The 19,820-nt window shown below is 35.5% G+C and overlaps 1 protein-coding gene across 2 annotated transcripts in view; it reads right to left on the bottom strand.

Moving 5' to 3' along the window:
- Positions 1–4,056: 4,056 nt before the first annotated feature.
- The window catches only part of LNPK (lunapark, ER junction formation factor), a 33,848-nt gene continuing 18,084 nt past the window's right edge, over positions 4,057–19,820 (bottom strand). For both annotated transcript variants that reach the window (XM_088527042.1, XM_088527043.1), the window contains exons 7-13: positions 18,341–18,421; positions 18,193–18,244; positions 13,676–13,900; positions 10,607–10,712; positions 9,909–9,979; positions 8,486–8,656; positions 4,057–5,019 (exon numbers count right to left, since the gene is read on the bottom strand). In XM_088527042.1, the coding sequence (XP_088383168.1) occupies positions 4,820–5,019; positions 8,486–8,656; positions 9,909–9,979; positions 10,607–10,712; positions 13,676–13,900; positions 18,193–18,244; positions 18,341–18,421 (906 nt within the window). In that variant the 3' untranslated portion in view covers positions 4,057–4,819. The remainder of the gene's footprint in view (positions 5,020–8,485; positions 8,657–9,908; positions 9,980–10,606; positions 10,713–13,675; positions 13,901–18,192; positions 18,245–18,340; positions 18,422–19,820) is intronic.

Genomic DNA, 19,820 nt, shown 5'->3' with positions numbered 1-19,820 from the left:
CGAAGTACACTTGTTTTCAGTATCAGTGGAGAGAAATAACTAGCACTACGAGATTTAGTCAGGGCCTTCCTTCTCTCTAAAAATTAAGTCATGATCAAATTGATTTTATGCAACCTTGAAAGGGATATATTATGATTCAGTGCCTTAGATTTTTTTACTGTTGCCAACTCAGATAATCTATCAAGCATCTTAAGAGTTTGCTTTAATCTCAAAACCCCATGTTTGGGAACAAATTATTGCATAATCAATACGTTTCATTTTAAAGCCCTTCTCTCTATCCTGCCCATCATACACATCTCTAGGTCTTATTCTTGCAGAAAAAGAGATTGAATGTGACCTGACAGGACCCCAGAGAGGTCTACAAATCAAAAGCACATCAGAAAGAAGGCACACTGCAGGGCAGCATTTCTTTTGTTGTGTGTGTGTGTTTTGGTGGTTGGTTTTTGTGTTTTCTTGTTAAAAGTTATTACAACTTTTTGTTGCATAAGCACTGCAATCCCTCCAAAAGACCAAGTGTCAAGAAATTCCTGCCTGCTCAGAATAGCTGCTTTTTTCTTCTGGTGAACCAAAACTGGGAGCATGAAGTACATTTAAGCTTACACTAGCAGACTCATGAGTATGTTTAGTCCACTTCTGATGGAAGTTTAGTTTTTCCACTAAAGAAATTAAAATATGTTACTGCGCAACAAAGACCTGAAAGCCAACATTCCTATGTCTACCAGCGCAATAGGAACATTAGCAACAGAAGGGTTGGGTGCAATTCCTCCCCTTCGTCACCCTCCACAAACTTGAAAACTGAGAACTTCTCAGACCACAAGATCTCAAGACCGCGGTCTGTCCTACTCACTCACCCACAACCACAGATCCACAAGTGCACATCAAATATCATTAAGCTACTACAGCACAAGAATTATAAGTCAGTATTAGGGAGAAATGTTCTTCCAAGCCTTTGATGTTTAATTTATTTTTAAAAAGTAGATGCTGGTATAGTTTCACTAGTCCTAGAATTAGAAAAGACTTCTTATGCTGTTAAATATTTTATGTTTAAATAAGAGCAACATGTCTACTATTATCTCTAGTAACAGATAACACCTTTACCAGGGTAAGCAGGTACAATAAGATATAAGAAATAAGGTGAAATAGACACCCTTACTTTCTGAAGTTATCCTTCTCACTCATTCTGGCATTAATTCTAAAAAACAATTAAGTTCCTCTGATGTCATTTGTTGTCAAGTGCAAATACATACTTAGTATTTCTGACATAACAAACCATAGTAACCTAGGTTGTATACCACGTCTGCTACCTTTTCTACAGGAAAAAAAGGCATTTTCAGATCTTCCCTTATTTATCAGTTTTGATTAACAACTTGTCCATTTTCGCAACAATTTCATCTGTCATTCTCTTCTTTAAATCCTTTCATTAGATTCCACTTCTGTATCACACACAGTTGAACTTTCTTGTTCTTGCCTTTGAGACAATTATATGTCCCCTAGTTATGCCCTTTTGAAAACCTCTGTCCCACCTGTCAATGAAGTCAAAATCAGCTTTAGTTTCTTTTCCCCGGAGCTTCTGCTTTTCCTGCTTATAGACTGAATGGCTTTGAGACAAATTAAACAGAGATCCTGCTACATGATCCCTTTATATCCCTACCTGTCCAAGGGTAATCAACCAGCTGACCAAAGTGATTGTGTTCTCCTTAACAATAAGGCTTACACTTCCAAGTAGCATCCTCCCTCATCTCTTGTCTTTAAACTTGAGAGTGTTTCACATATTTGAACAACTAATTTCAGCTTATTCTGAACTAGAACATTTTGCCTTTAACAGATTCTATATAGCCTAGATGATTCCTCTTAAATATATAATCTGCATTTGAGCAAGACAAGAACTCTTGCAGTTACTCCCAGATCAGCATCTCAGAAGCATGGCACAAACAAGCTTAAGTATTACTTTAGCCCACTTCATGATTTTTCTCCTCCTTCAAGCTGCAATAAGGGGCTTAAACAATAACTTTCATATGGCAAGGCTTTTAAAAGTACTTTTAAAGGTATTTAAAATGCATACAGTATATTCAAAAACATATTCGGAATTAGAAAAAAATATGCAGCCATCTTATTTGGTACATTTACCCACCTTCTTCCATCTTTCTTATCTTTTGAGGGTCAGTCTAAAATTGGGATAAATCACTGACAACCACTGTACCTTTTTATTCCAGAGATTCCTTTCATGTTTTCAAAGCTGCAAAAACATGACCAGATCTGGCCACACAAAGTCTGCAAACCGCAGTTCACTGCAAGATCTATTACTGATGTTTTTAAAGACAAATATCTTAACTTCCAAATTCCCTTAAATAGTTCATGGAAATGATTTCTAGGAAACATTAATCCTTACTGCTTCTTCTGTATGAAAAACCTCTGAGAAATACCATCCTGTGCTTACAGCTTCTATATTCTTCCCCTCTTCAAAAAAGCTAGGTAGTTTTAGTTCTCATAAATCTAGATGTCATATATTTAGGCAAGTACTTGTTTTCCTGTCAGATTGATTGTTTCTACCTGATTTTTCAGTGACACACTAAATACAAAGTATCAGTCATTCCTATTGCAAGTTGCTAATGCCAGTTAACTATGTTGAAAGAAATAATACTTCCCCTGACTATCCCGTGCCACATACCAATTCTTCTCTTTCAGAAGGAATTCAGATGCCCAGTAATTTAAGATTTGATATAGCACAAAGTACGCTTTCTCAATAAAAGGCCATTTAGAAATATGTATCTTCCAGTAACAAAACAGATAATATGAACAGATTCTTTTCTCAGTTTGTTTAGAAGATACTGTATGCATACAGCCTGATGTACTCTATGAATACTCTACAGATACATGATATTTTTTCAAGTAAATTTATACATGGGCCTAGAATACTCTCAACCACCAAAGTTATAGTAATTAATATTACTAACAGGGATCATACATTAAATTTTCCTGGTTTCAGTATTATGGAGAAAGGCACATCCAATAGCTTATTGAGTTCCTTTACCACAGTATCTTGAGATTTTCATATATATTTATATATATAAAAGAGCCTTTATACAGATAATCTGCTAATGCACAAAATAGATTAATATTTGCAAGTCTTGCACAAATGCATAAAAAAATTTGGAAATTTTGATAGATGATAATAGAAATGTCAAGTTAGAAGATGCACACTTAAAATATAAAGAATGCGTTCCCCTACCACTTTGTGATAGGTACTTTTTCTCATATTCAGAGGCAACGTTTGGAAGAAAGGTTTGGACTGCAAAGAAAACAGACCAAGATAGTCATACATGAAACTGTTACTTGTTTTTACTAATTCTTCTGTATATCACGTAACCAAACATTTACAAGTTTTTATCACCTGCCTGTATTTTATCTATCAAGATCACGAATGAAAAATATAAATTGCAGCTAGCTAATCAGAATTTTTTAAAATCTAAATACAGACCTTCTCCTGAACTTGAGCCTGAGGGTTGAGCTTTTAAATTAACCTGAAAGAATCAAAAAAAGCATACAATGGAAAAGAAAATACTGTGCTTCTGTCTCTCACACTTGGTTATGGAATGTAAGGTCATATTTAGAAACACACTTGTTGCAAAAGGTGCTCACATTACGATTTACTGCCTTTATATTATATTATACAGGTGCCTCACTCCAGCCATCCCAAGATTCTGGTCTGAATTCTCAACTATATCTGAACTCAGACATAACATTAAGTGTGCTTAGCTTTAAAAATTTATAAGATTGAAAAGTATTGCTCTGCAGTGATCCAGCAACAAATATTGTTACGCTGTCTAAAAACAAAATTGGATTTTAAGCAAAGTTAGAAAAACCTTTTGATAATTGCATGTGTTTGCCCTATTGATAAACAAACTATTTATGATATTTTAGTTTTACTGAAGCAATCTTAGCTATATATATGTTCATGAGCCACCACAATTTCTTTTTCCAATTTTCACAAAGCAATTGAGACAGAGACGTATACATTACAAGTTTTCTTAAATTCTAGGAATCACAAAGCAAATATTGCTGCTACATATCTTTATTTTCTTTTAACAAAATACACAAAGGCACAAAATTCACTTATCTTGTCATTATTGTACAGGTATAAATAGTGCTTTGTATTCAAGTACAATCAAGTGCAGAAACTTCCTATTTTAATGTAAACACAAAAACACTTTTGTATGTATGTGCCTCTGGTCCATCTGCAATGCAAACACCACCAAAGGAAATACCATTTATCCGAGTGCCATTTAACTGAATTCCATCAAGAAATTAGACAATGAATATTGACATTACTGCAATGACACTTTACATATGCTTAAGTCAAATGTTAGATGACACTTCTGCTTGTAAACATCCGTGTATTTAAAGTGTAGTCAATCCATTTCAGCAGGAAAGCATTAAAAAAAGTATCTCAAATTCACTAGACCAAACTTCACTAGGTCAAGTGCTGCCAATAACTGCTCTTTGATAGTTAAAGGGATACCAAATTATAGGTCACGCCTAATTCAACTCAGACTAAAGCTGGAATTTAAGTATGCAAAACTGAACACTGGCTACAACTGTTAGACTTCAAATGACTATACATTCTGCTGAGTGTTAACTCATTTAAAGACACATGCTTAATTTACAATACTCATTTTTACACATAGCTTTGACATACCATGGCAGTGAGGCAGTTTGAGCTCAAGCAATATCTTAAGTCGTACCATTAAAAAAAGCTCACCTGAATAGTAACAGGCATGAACAAAGCTAAAATCTAGGTACAGAAGGCACTTGAAGTATTTTATTCTGCTTTCATTAACGATTCTTCACTCTGTTCAGCAGAAATAGCAGAATCTGTTTCACTAGCCGAAAGCTCCTTTTCACTTTCTGGTTTCTGCTTTTCAGCTTCTTCAGCTAATTTATCTTCTAGCTGCTCAGGATGCGGGGCTTCACTATCTATCTGCTTTGTGTCAACTGTTTGAGCAGTTTCTTCTTCGGATTCTGTGAAAAGAAAAACATCATGTTGTCACTTTCAGAAGTGAAGTAACTAATATTTAGGAAAGAAAGCATGTGAAGAAATATCTTCTAACCATGCACAAGTCCCAAAGAGACACTATATGAAATTCTTAAATGCTAAATCTGTTTACATTTTCTAGCAAGTCATAAGTTAAAAAAAAAATCTACTGTAAAGCTTAAGAGGGAAAAATAAAGTACTATAGAAAATACTTCAGACCATATAGTGCATATATGTTTACATTCACCCTCAACAGAATCTAAGCTTGTTCTCATACATGAAAAAGAATAGAAATCAGACAGTATCAGAATTAATATTTGATGGTAAATCAGCTTCATGTCTGGTAACAGAAGTTTTCAATGGTATAGCTCTTCCTACAAGACTTCAAAATAGCTGAAACTACAATGAACATGAAGAGCATTGAACTAAAACTTTGTACAATTTGGTGACTTGCTTTGAGATGCCCTGAACTAAACTAAGTTTTTTTTTGCCTTTAGCATCACACATTCACCATAAAATACTCAAGTGATTTACCAAATTTGTTTTGACTTTCAAGACATTGCTAAATGTAACCTATTTCAAGAACACAAATTAGCAGTACCAAATATAGGTAATGCAGAATGAATAAAAAGGACAAGTGGTTCTTGTCTCTTTTCAGAAGGATCTCAATATTAATACTTGTAAATTCGCTTTCTCACAGCTTTCCGTATTTCCAGGGGATTTAGAAATCTAAGTTTCAATACCAACAGCACTCCCAATAAGCAATCTTATGATCTCTTATCCAGAGGAGTAGTATGTAACATGCTTGTCATTCCAAGAGCATGGAACTGAAAAGCGATTTAGTTGCGCACTATACTCCTTGGTAAGTGTCACTGACTGGAAAAAGTGTATTTATAGCACTTCTGTACCACACTAGCTTGCACAGTTCCTTTGCACTATGGTTTAAAGGAGTTACAAATAATCTTCCTGTGTTATCAACATTCTGAAGTTGGTTTCTTGGTGTTAACATTTGTTTATATATTCAAGCAAAGATATTCTATTTTTACTGTGATATCAGTGAAATGTTCTTAGAGCAAACAAAAACCTTCCACAAAGTTCTCTCAATAAAATGATAGCCTCTTACCTTAAACTTGTAATTACGATCATTTGTTAATTAAATCCAATTGCCTGTATGCAAAATTACGTTTCAAATTAGTGCTCTGAAGTAAACAGTAATTTACAGAAAATTATGTTTTCTCATTCCTAAGGTAACTCTGTGGCAAGACACAGGCAGTTAATACACAGGCAAGCTGATAGGATAGTAGAGGCCAATATTTATCGACAAAACATTCACCTGAGATATCAGTTATGTAAAATATTAATACATTATCCCATTCCTAGTTATTCACTAATTATCCAGATTTATTCAGTCACCTTGGTGATGACATTGAGAAAAGAGCAGATATTTAAGCTAGTTAGATACCAAAAGACAGCATACCAGTTATCTCTGTCTCTCTTGAAAAATCAGCTACCTTCCTGAGTAGGGAGGGAACAGGAAAACAGGAAGAGGAATTTGACCCTCGCCTTTTTTTTTTTTTTTTTTTTTTGAGATCACATTAATATAACACCACAGTGATAAAAGTTCTGTGTTAAACTGGAATACTTCACATTTACAGCATCTCACATGCCTAATGAAAATCATGCACTAGTTCTTAAGGCTTTCAGTTCTTTACAACATCTATAAACTGACTCAGCAGATCAGCCTCATTAAATGCCCAGTTTGATAAGCATTTCTTTAAAGATAGCACCAGCTTAATTAGCACTCACTCTCCCTAAACCTTTAAGAACCTGCAGCTGAGTAATACTTAGAAGCCTCAAACGCACACATCTGCAGGGCTCAACACTTGGCCTTTTAGGGCTTCACCGTTTGACTCAGCAGCAAATAACTAGAGTTTTGAATACTCTAGTAACAATCGGTGGCTGGTCTGCATCAAAACTCTGCCTTTAAAAGGAGCTAAGCAGCTATTAATTAGTCCTCTCTCACTGAAGTTATGATCATTTGATAACAAAGACAAAATCTCCATAGTCCTAACTTTAGGCATCTGATTTAGGCCTTACTTCCACAACAGCAATACTAGTGAAGCAAGTTTTAGAAGTTATTTCCACTGTTATCTCTGCTGCCCATCTACCACAACTTCCTCCTCTCAACTGTGTGAATACAACCAGGTAAGAGTAGCCATACTTGTGTCCTTTAGGAGATATCCATAGCAGCAGAAGGAAAGAATGTAAAAAACAGTGTTAAGCCTAAACACTTAATTTGGGGGCTTTTCCATTATATTGGATGATTTTTGCACAAAGAAGTTTCTGCATGCCCTTCTCCCCTCCCAAGCCTTCTTCCATCCTACAGGACACACCATTTCTTCAGCTGTGCAGCTGCCTTGCAGCTAGTCAAGGCAAACAAACCCCACTTAATGAAGCCAGAGCCCATTGTGGCACCGGGAAAGAAACTGGACCAGTTTTGCCTACACAGCACCCACACCAAACCACACCGAGAGGTTGGCAGAGTTAGATGAGAGCTCCCTATTCCTCTCATTCAGGTCTCACACCTTAAAGAATGCTGATGCCAGTTGTATCCAGCATTGAAGGCAACCAAATAGACACATCATTTCTATCATACTCAGGACATTTTCCTAGAGCTGGTGAAGTTTCAGTCTTAATCTGGAGATTTACACAATAACTGCACCACATACCTCCTGGTATAAACTAGCACAAAAAGTACTATACGCATGCAGTAACACTTCTAACTAGAATTTAATTTGAAATTTTAATTTCTGAGGTCTTCTAAACACCGAATCTTCCCGTTGGCTGTACACCAGATGCCTACTTTATCTGCAGACCATAAAATGTCTCAAAAGGAACTATGTTAAGTTACAATTGACAATTTGTCTTTGAACTCCCCGATTTTAAACAAGATAGTTTTACTAGATTTTCCTGCCCTGAGGAAAACAACAAAGGGAACAAAGGCAGAAATTCCAACACACCTCAATCAAATGACCTGCTGAACTAGTGAAAGTTAACCACTTCATGACCTACAGCCTTCTTAACCACGTGTATAGTTTACAATGCTATTTTCCATGCATTTATCAGTAACATCAGAGTTAAGAATTTTGTTAAGACATCATTCCCAAGACATATATGAAGAAATTCAGAGTACCGGACAGAAAACCACACTATCAACAAGCTATGCTAATGTTTTCGTGTCTACTTCTAGCCAACAAAAAAGAATTGAAAGAAAAACTGCATCCACCAGGAAGTTGCTCTTATTCTTATGAGATTCACCTATGCAGAAACTCCTTATACAAGTAAATATGAACGCTCAAGTCTTACATATCAATAAAAACATGACACCTAGCAGAAGGTGGGGCAACCTCACTGGACATTAGAAAGAGCAGATTTCGCAAGATGAGTTCCTACCTTCTGCCTGTTCACTCTCCTGCTGCTTTCTCTCTCCAGTATCCAGAGGCTCAGTTTCAGACTGCAGTTCTGTGGGTTGCTTTTTTTCAAAACTGAAGTCTGGAAGACGTGGAGCTTGGGGTCTAGTTTTTCTTGCAGGATTCAGGAAAAAGCAGTAGGCACACCTAAAAGCTGCACAAAAAGCACATCTCTAATACAACGATTATAACAATCTCTTCGTAATAATACATCAAAAGAAAGTTATTTCTTTTTTCCACCTTGGCTTTCAGAAATATATACAGAATACCCAAGAAAATCTCCATCAAATTTGTAAAAATTGTTCCTTACAGCTCTATTTTGAGCTCAGTAGAGATCTATCTCTTAAATATATATATTTAAGCTCTGCCTTCCTTACCCATGAACATTTTTCCCAGCACTATGCAATATTTAACCACAGTGAACAAAACAATTCAGTACAAAATATTGCTATATAGTAAATCTCTACCCTATTTTCCATTCTTTCCTACAGAACACCTAAGATAACAACCCCTTACAAAGGGTGAAACTAATGCCAGTAAAAAAAAAAAAAAATCTATGAATTCAAGCTCTCACTCACTGTTTACTCTTAAGATCATTCTGTTCCACATACGGTTAATTAAGACAAAAAATTTTGTTTAGGAGAATACTGTATGCCACAACAGTTGAATGTATGCTTTTGTAAGTCACAGGAAAAAATGGTTCCTTCTTGCACATGTGAACTATGAATATCTTTAAGCCAAAGTGACATCTAGTCTTAATGTCTAGAGTTCATATGAAGCATTCAGCTTATTCTCTTACAAGGCTGTGTTTTTTCTCACAAAATTGAGACAAAATGAAACGCAAGATTTATCTTAAATTCCTTTATTTCTTAAACATTAGGCTTACACTTGTGGTAGAAGAAGAGACAAGAATAAAACATCTGTGTTCAATAAAGAGCTATGTCTGTCTTAAGTTATTGTCAGCCATAAATTCACATATAGCCCCTCAGGGCTTGTTCCTGCTCCTTTTCTGATGCCTCCAAGAACTTCTTGCCAAAGCAAAATTTTGTTTAAGTTCTGGTAAAAGAGGAGTACTTTAATGTCAGACGCTTTCTCAACATAAAACCCTTCTGAGAACCATTCTTAGCCAGTAGCAATTCTCAAGGATGTATTGGAAGGGCCTTGTTTCTACTAAATAGCTTTTTACACATAAAATCCTTGGCCTTATGTAGCAAAGCATTCTAAAATCTTGAAGTGAACCTAAGATATGGAGTAATAAGTTCTTAAAACTGTTCCCATACGATATGGAATTTCATGGTGCCAGTTAAGCACTTAACTGCAACCAAGGAGAGGCAAAGGAGACACGATGCATGCTAGGCATGAAACATAAGCAGACTACCAGAAGTAGACTACAGATCTGTTCTTACCTACATATTCAAACTCCTCCTTCAAAGCCATACCATTGTGAGAAAAACATTGCTGACATATTAGGGCATACCTAGAAAACATTAGCAATATAATTACATATGTATTAAAATAGATCTGTTACTGTGGTGTCTTATCTTAGATATTTGCTAATAACTTGGATGCACGTCTTAGTGCATCCATAGTGAAACATTTAATGCTTGGCTTCAAACTGTAAAGAAACTTTTAAAGTTAGTTAAAAAATGTGAAAGATTCTTTGCTACAACTTAAACTTCATGATTAAACGCATTATTTTAACTACCAGGCTTGCCAGGAAAATGACATCCATACTACTGAATAATCTTTTCATTAGAATACAATCAATACAAAAAATGATAATAGTTTACCTGAAGTTCTACTATGCTTAGACAATTCTGAAGGCAATCTGAAAGCAACAACTCAACCAGGTGAGTGTTGAGGATTTCTCCTTTTCTACCACATTTAATACAGCTCAAAATGGAGATTACCCTCAAGAGTTACCACTTCTCCTACAAACAGATTGCAGATGAAGCACTACAAAAGGGTCACTCATTATGAAAATTTAAGATAAAAAAAGCAACTTGCAATAATTCTAACCTTGTCCCTCTGTTTTGAAAAGAAGAAAAGTTTGAAAGTTCTCTATCTCTTAAAAATGTATGTGTTCCACTTAGTAAGTGCTTACCTGTTCTGAGGACCATCACCAACCAAATATTCAATAACTCTATCCACAATTCCCCTTTCTCGAGGAAGAATAGGTCTTGCTAACGGGGGGCCCGGAGGATGAAGACCTAGACAGATAAAACCACACATCAAGTTGACTTTTGGCTATGTTATATACAACCTGATATTTTGCTGTACATACTACAAATAAAGTAATTAAAATACTTAATATAAATGGTACTTCTAAATCCATTAGGGAAGCTGTAGGGCTTCTTTAAACTCAACAGTTCCAAGTTCTTCCATTCTTCAACTTATCTTTAAATTGTTCCACCATTTATACCTTTGATGTCAAATTAATAACTTCTAAAGAACTTAGTGCATTATTATTAGCATATGTATTTACTCACTCAACTCTGCAAATTTGATTATTCAGGTTTACATTAGTAAAATCAGTAAAATCAATTACAGTCAAGAACAATTTAAATTAGCAAAGCAGCACCCACTGGTTTCTGTGCAGTTACTGGACTCCACGAGTACCTAAACCAGTATCCATGCAACCTATATATTAAACCTGTCTTGTCCTTTGATAACGCTGAAAGTAATCAGAGTTTTCTCAGGAAAATGGTCTGCCTTGTAGCTATTCTCATACAGTGACATTTAACTCTTAAGTAAGTGTTTTTAAAATAACCCCCCCACTTGCACAAACAGGAAAACTGATAGATCCAGAGCAAAAACAGCGAACGCTTTCAAGTTATTCCTGTATTCCATCAACAAGAGCAAAGATTAAAAACATCCCAAAAAACAGGCAAGGACAAACTCACTGAAACACTTTATAGATTCTAAGAGCATTTTTCCAAGGCTTCAAAGCACTGACGAAGCCTATGCTTCCTAAAAAAACCTCAGAGATATGAAGGTAAAGATATGCAACACTAATGCAATATGCAAGAGAAAACTGGAATAATTTTGTAAACTGTTGGTTAAAACTCAAGCACTCATTTCATCTTCTAATCAGAAGACTGAATTTTCATATGACCTGCATACTACCAAAACATGTATAGAAGTTCATAAGTAAGTTAAAAGGTAAAGGTATCTAGAGATACAAAGTAGTAGAACACGGTCCAAGAGTTATCTTCAATTACCTGCCTACTAATAACTCAAACCAAACATCTTGGTTCTCATGCTGTTATGGACACCAGTAATTAATATAAACATCAAAAGCAATCATTGTAGAAAGACTGGTCATCTCTGCAAGGCTTGGCAAACTCTCAACTACCTGCTGGTTATTAATTTTCAAACATATGGGAGCCTTGTGGTAATTCACATTAAATTGATTCTCCTCCACAAAAATATAGTATAATGAAAAGAATTATTAATCTTCTCTATTTTAGATATAATTAAGACTATTCATATTTGTTGCAAGACATGCATAAACTTAAATGCAGTGATATTACTCTCAGAAACGGAATCTGCATACTTCTCACTACATTTGCAGCAGACTTCATTGATAGAAAGTTTGGGTAAATTCAGGAAAAAAAAGGACTTCCACCTTAACCGAAAATTCCAGTGGTTTCCATTTCTATACATGATAGAAAGCACTAAACTTTTTTCAAGATAACAGTTACTATACTGCTCAAAAAAGTGTGCCTACAAATTATCAAAAATAAGCTTTAATGAATAGATTTGGCATCCATCCCTTAAAAATATTAATTTTTGAACCATTTCTGAAGATAGATTTGAAGCCAGTACAAAGCATTCCATTTGCATGAATCTTTCCCTAGGAAAGTTTAGCAAAATTTGTTTTGAAACCAAATACCCAGTTTCCTGCTGTGAAGAGCTTTTTTCTGGTATCTTATAGGTAAGACTTATTAATAAGTTTCCATTTACTTTTCAGTTTAGGGCTAAAAACAGTATTAGCAGTTTCATAAAAAGATTAACAGTTACTAACCAAAAAACAAGGCTTAATGGACTCAAGAGATCACGATTTCTTCATACTAAAAGTTTATTTTACTAAACACTATGAAAAGACATTTTGAAATCCAGCCGCCCAATATTTTCCACTGAGAGGCAGGCTGTTGACGTATTATATACTGTCCTATTTTTAGATTGTATCATGCAAGTACAGTAAGACTTAAGTTTCTTAAAGTTGAAACCAGGACAATAGATCAAAAACTATTCTTTACCACTGGCTAAAGAGAAAAAAAAGAACTACTCTCTTACAACACTTCTTCGAAGAATCTGGCAAGTTGCACGCTTTATATATTCAAGACAATCTTATCCCTTTCTTGTTTTGTGATCAAATTGCCTGACATCTCACAACAAATGAAAATTCTGGCACTGAACCATATAGTTTTGCCTTCCCTGAGGAAAGCACAAACAAGATTCCCTGCCACCCCCAAAAAATCTGTGTGGTATCCCTCCTGGGCAGTTCTGTTCATGTTTAATTTGAAAATAATAATAATAATAATGCAATCCAGTCAGAAATCCAGAGAAAAACATCTTCAGGATACAGAATTAGCTCAGAAGAGCATTCATTTCTACAAGATGTCAATCAAGCTGTTCCTAAACTTTTAGCTACTCTATGAAACTAATGTGCAACTTCAGAAAAATTGAGCTTTTCCAAGGCATTCAGTATTTTACACTTTAATCTATGCTATATTAATATCTCTGCTAGAATAAAAATTTAAATAAATGTCAAGATGCATGTTAGAAAATATGTGCAGGGTTTAGTGAGAAACATGACCGTATTCTGAAAGCGTTCTCTGTACCTGATTTATATAAATGCAGAGTTCCCCTAAACCAAGGACATAAAAAGGTATGCTATATTGTTGACTACAGAATACTGCAAAGTTTTATTGCCATTTAAACAAAGAAGCCATAACAGTTAAATGAGCTCAGGCAATAGGTTTCAGCATCAAAAGGTGCCAGCTGTAAAGAGTTATGGCTAATTGAATATGGAACTCCCACTTAATCAGATAACTGCTCTGCTATTTCCAAATGAAATGCCATTTCCATACTGTCTGAAAATGGCCTATTTTATTGGTAACCAGAGAAAACAATATAAACAGTAAATAACATTAAGTGCTCTGTTTACCCATTCCGGGCACTGAAGTAGCAGGGGACCCAGGGCGCCGTGGTAAAGCATTTGCCTGCAGGGGTGGCACAACGGCTCTTTCTGGGGCTCCGCTCGGAGCCGACAGGTCTCTCTGCAGATTGGGAAGTGCGGCTGTCGGAAGCGGTGATTTTGGAGAGCCTTGTTTAGAAGATGCTGGAGCGGGTGTAGAAGCGTTTCTTTGAGCTGTGGTCCTCTGACGAATTTCTGACAAGAACATGTGCATACAGCATTTAACATGCAGAATATATTAAACAAGAGATTAATCAAAATACATCAATATTGCTGCTCTAATCACCACAAATAACCTAGTCAAAACCAGAAATGTCCATAAGTAAAGGTCACAAGCAGCCTGAGTGTGCCATAGGAATAAAACTTGAAGAGAATGCTGTATTTTAACAGAGATAATGACTAATGACATGATCAACTCTTCTACACTCAGTCTTCCAGGAGGGGGTTAGCAGATACTTCCCATACAATTGCATACTGGAAGCCAGAAGAGACAGAGCCAGGAACACCTAGAATCTACCAAAAATGTGCAAGCAGAACTGACCACTATTTACTCCATAGTTTAAATATGCTTACAAACATTCTGCCTTCCACAGAACCTGAAATTATTCAGCTAAAATCTACAATATCTAAGTGACCATTGGATTTTTTTCAGATTGCTTAAATGAAATGGTTCCAAAAGCAGACAAACCACTAGGCTGTACAGTTTCATTTACACTGTTCAACACAACTACTGACAGGACATTACTTCAATTGTCACAGAAAGTGAATGGCCTCTAGAGGAAAAAGCATTCACTTTTATCTCTTCTCACTCTTTTGTCAGAGCTATTACTAAGCCACAATTACAAAAAAACAAGTTTCATCAGCTCTTACCTGAAGAAATATTAACACTTCTAGGATTATCATCCTTATATTGCATAAAGGCTTGGTTATTACATAAATATATGAAAACCTGAAGTTCTATTATAGTTAAACAAAAGCTTGTTTACCAAACCATGCTAAGTAGCAGTGGCCATTATCATCCCCTACCACCTAATCACTTCTAACTAAAGAGCTTTTGAAGCATACTACTACAACAGAACAAATTGAAGTTTAGCACTCACTTCAACGCTGTGGACATTAACATGGTTAGCAAGTGACAGCTTAATTTGTCTGTTAAAGACATACCTTAACAAGACTTAAACCTAAGGCTAGAGTAACACAATTCCCAGCACCCACCTAATTTTAATCAACTTGCTTAGACATCTTAACAAGTGAAATTTAACTTCAGAACTGCACTTTAAGTTAATGGCCCTGAAGAGTTTTAAGATTAGAGATTTTATCTGTTGATTGTGACAACTGGTAGATTTTAAGTTCTTATCAAGTACTTTATAATTCCACTGACAATTGCTTAGTCACAGGGAGATGGGTGTGCTGAATTTTGAAAGAATGAGTCCCATCACATATTATATAATATTATATAATTGCCCCAGTGGCAGTCGAGGGTGACATCAGCTTATACTAGTTAAGGAAGAGTTTCTTATCAGAGCAGTAGGTTAAAAAGTTCATTTGGGAAAGTTGCCAACATCCAAAGCTGTGAAGTGGCATCACATGTAGGCTATTTTCTAGCCTACTTATCTGTAGATATAAATAGGATTAATATCTCCAGGCAGAATCATGCAGAAACACAGAATGGTGGAGGCTGGAAGGGACCTGCTTGGGGGGTGTAGAAACAGCTCTCCTGAGGTCCCTTCCAACCTATACCACTGTGTTTCTTTGAGACAAAGATTCTCCTAGACATTCTTTGTACATCAATACTGATTAATAAGCAAACTAATGAGCATGGCTACTCGCAACTGGACATTCAATACAATCTCTTAAAGAACATTAGAATATTGCTAGTGGTAAAACAGTTGCATCTTTCTACTTATGCGCATATTTTTCTCCCTCACTTTTAAGACCTCACTTTTTGCAAAGAAATAAAAAAACTGCATTTTTTCAAGCACTAGTAAAAAGAAAAGGTCACAATATAGTTAATTTAGGCCTTTACCGGTAAAACTAGGATTTTTCTTCCTCCTTCTGATGTCTGTACACACCTCACAGCTTGCAGCCATCTGTACTTGCATCGTTTTTTATCTAAATCATGCAGTGATCTCATTTACATTACAGACCTGGTAACAGTTGTATCAGCACAACTGAGAGAATGGTTATCAACAGGATATTGTTGATACGCATTTATACCACTGCCGAAATATTTTCTTGATACTGCTAGAGTGCTAAACAACTACATACTTGTCAACTCTACCCTAAAAAAAATCTGAATAGATCAAATTGAATTTAAAAAGCTTTTACAAATCTTTTTCCTTCTGAATTTCCAGGTGTTTTCTTATACCAAACTGAAGATTCATGTGAAACTTCTATTAGAGCTAGACCTATTTAACAAATAGTTAACAAAATGCCCAAAACTGGAAAAAAAAATAAGAGTCAGAAGTAAAAATACTGAGGCACTGTAATATTTTTCTTAAGGGAAACAAACTACCATAATTCAAACCTATCATTAACTCTTTGTGGGAAATAACTACAGCAAAAAGCACAAGTTTTCATTTAAGCTAAGGCAAAAAAAGCAACCAACTTTACATCTACTGCCTCGTATACATCAGGTCCAAACTGATCATACCTGGGTCAGCATTTATCGCCCTTTCAGGAAGGCTCAGTAAACTCCCCACCATAACCATTTAATTCTACAAATCTATTCTTATTCTACTAAGACATGCTGCAGTCTACAGTGTTATTTCAGACACACTTCTAATTCAGCTCTCAAACTCTCTCACATCCCTGCTATTAATAGTCAAGTCAAAATCAGTGTAGTACAGGCTGGATCCAATTCACCAGCACTTGATTATTTCAGAACCTGGATGACAAGCATGTGTTCTATGTTTTATAAATAAAACTGCACTAAACTAGCCAGCTATTACAGACAGAACTGAACTGTCATCATTGTTAATCACATTTTGCCATGGAAGCAAATCACTTAATTCTTTACAAGTTTCAAGAATGCTGACAACATCTCTTTTAATAAAGCCAGGATGACTAAAGATTTGTCATTATCCAACAGCCCAAAATCTGTATTGAAAACAATCAAACATTGTGTCAGAACAGACCCTCAGCATTAAAAATATATGAATAGTACAGAAAAGCGAAATGAGTGGCAGACAAAAAGCAAACTTTTAGAAAAGCTGTTGCGCCTAGGACACCAGAAAACAAAAACTTGCCTATGGACACACCACGCTGCAACTACTCATTTGTGAACGTCAACAGGAATGGGCTAAAACATTTTTATGACAATTTTCAGGAAAAACAACGAATAAAATAGTATATTTGACCCTGGAGCAATGGCTTACAGAACACCATTGTTAGGAAATCCAGTTGCAATGCACTCCAAGAGTGAAAAATGAGACATCAATGAGTTTGGGTACTTCAAAGCCTTCTCAAGTGACACAGAAAAGGTGACAGTTCTAATGCCTACGCCGCAGCAGTGCAATTCTTCTGTGGGAAATGACACACCTCTGCTTCCAGTTTGCTTTCCACAGTCCATATAAGCCTAGCTTGACTGTAAAAACAAATCAGCCCTTACAAAAAAATCTGACTCAAGTCAATGTAGGTAATACATCTTCTGTGTCAATATACTAGGTTGCCTTTAGAAAGAAAATATTAATATTACTGCAATTATCTACAGTACGTTAAAGTAAGGAAAAGTTAAAGGTACTTTGTATGAATATCCATAAACTTTTTCCCCTCAAAACTTTCAGGCAACATTTTCAATGCAAGCACTGCTGCAGTGGGAAGAAAACATCTTTCTTATCAATCTATAAATTTCCATGTTCAATGTAGAAACAAAGCTTTATTGAAATACATGTTTTAAGTTATTTCAATTTATTTTTATTTTATGCTACAGCATTTTCAATAGGACAGACTAAGGTAGTAAAGAGCTACTGATTTCAGCATCTAGAAATTACTTCATTTCTGCACTCTCTTTTGTGGTTATCTATCAGGCATATAAGAGTAGTTCAAATGCTGCATTAGGAAAGGTCTAACTAGACAAAAACAGCAACAGAATTGAAAAGCTAAGTCAATTCTGACAGCCATTCAGTATTCTAGAAGAATTCTGAGTAGATCCCATCATCACCTCTCATTCCTGGCAAAGTTACCACATTTGAAGAACCAGTACCAGGAAAGGAACTTCAGCAAGCTGCAAGGACCTGATTCTCTATGCATGAACATCAGGCAGCATTTAGTATTCAACTAGGTAGAATAGCATTAGCCTTTACTAATTGACACATTATTTGAAAAATAAAGAACATTGATGGGTATAACCTAATAAACAGGCTACTAACCTCCCCCCCAAAACAGGTTATCAATCTACAAAATTTATCAGAGAGACTTCTATAGCAGGTATTACTATAAAAAATGAGTATCTATGCTAAAAAGCAGACGTTTTACAGGGCTATTACCTTGCCCAGGTCTGGGGGTTGCAGATGTTCCAGCAGATGGGAGTTCAGCCTCCTGTCAATTAATTATAAATTACATCACATGAATGCTTAGCTCCGTGCTACCTTTTACATCAAGGCAGTTTCAGTACCAAGATTTGCAATGCAATACCTTTGCATTTGATTCTGGATCAAATCTTTCAAGGATTAATTTTGCAGTCTTGTAAGTCTCCTTCTCCATTACCTCTTCAAGCTGGAAACAGAAAGTTCCACATGTCAAAACGATTCTTCAAAATATCCCCCCATTATCACCTCCATTCCTGGCAAAGTTACCACATTTGAAGAGCATACAAAAGAACCAGTACCAGGAAAGGAATCAGCTCAAATACCTTCAGATTTGCTGTATTCAAAGGAAATGAAATTTTGCTTTTAATAAGTTGCTATCTTTAATGGGCTACTTGTGTTTAACAGCTTTATTGCAAGGAAACACCAAATATTGCTAATTGTTTACATATAATGAGCAGAATAATTACATGCACCAACTTCAATAATGGAATGTGCAAAAATCTATCAGCCATCATTATTGGAAGTTATTAGACATGACAAGCGAATGACAGGCAATTCCTTAGATTTATTTCCTCATAGCACTTAATGCTATTAATTTAAAGAAGGTCGTTAGCCAAGTGCTTTACAGAATAAAGTCTCTGTGCCAGTTAACTGCTGTCAGCATCGATTTTAGATTATTTATTAGCAGAAGCAATTAGCTTGCTGCAAATACTGTGAAAACTCACTAATAAGAACAGCTACAGAATTTGCTCAGTGATTCTAAAGACTGATCTCCATCTTTACAGTGAATCAAATTGCTTTTCAGAAAAAGCAGACATTTTAAGAATTTAAATTTAAAAATCACTGAGAACTATGCATGCTTTAGGAAGTATAATTTAAGCACTTCATTATTATAGCGTTATTTACAATGCACTTAAGTGGCTTTATAGCTAATACATGAACTTAATTAAAAAATAATCACAGTAAAGTATCATTTTAGTGGCTAATAGGCAACATCAGAACAAGCTTAAAACACAAAGAGCTGAAGTTATGACAAATAGTTAGCATGTATTGTACAATAGTTTAAGGAGACCTTTTCCCCTCCTCGATATGCTGACTAATGGCCACATTTATATTCAGCTAAAAAAAATTTAAGGGGGGGCTGCTGGCATAAACAGTGAAACAGAAAAGGTCAATGGACAAAGAATTAATTCTCTCAAACTCATTCATCACTGCTAAAACAAAAATTATGCACAATAACATAACTTTCAGGTCATTATATGGTAAATGAGAAACTAAGGTATCAGCCACTCTGTGCAATATAGATATTGTAGTGTTTTTACCTTTGGGTAGACCTTAGACTGTAAATAAAATTCACTCCAGCTAATGAATTTGCAGTATCCATTTAATAGCTCACTCCTATGCTCACCAGCAGAAGTTAAAGGCAAGAGACTATACAGGCTGCTAATTAAGGCCAGAAGAAAGAAGGGAGGGGATAGGGAAGTAAAAATCAATTTCCTAAACTTGTATTTCAGTAGGACTTTGAATTTCACCCATTAACTTCATAAAAAAATGCCACAGTGTGTAATAAGATCAGAATTAAGGGT

The sequence above is a fragment of the Tinamus guttatus genome, unplaced genomic scaffold (genome assembly GCF_059628265.1).
Source record: "Tinamus guttatus ecotype Peru unplaced genomic scaffold, ASM5962826v1 Tinamus_guttatus_pri_ptg000260l, whole genome shotgun sequence".
Classification (NCBI taxonomy): Eukaryota; Metazoa; Chordata; class Aves; order Tinamiformes; family Tinamidae; genus Tinamus; species Tinamus guttatus.
This window is presented reverse-complemented; position numbering and strand designations above follow the sequence as displayed.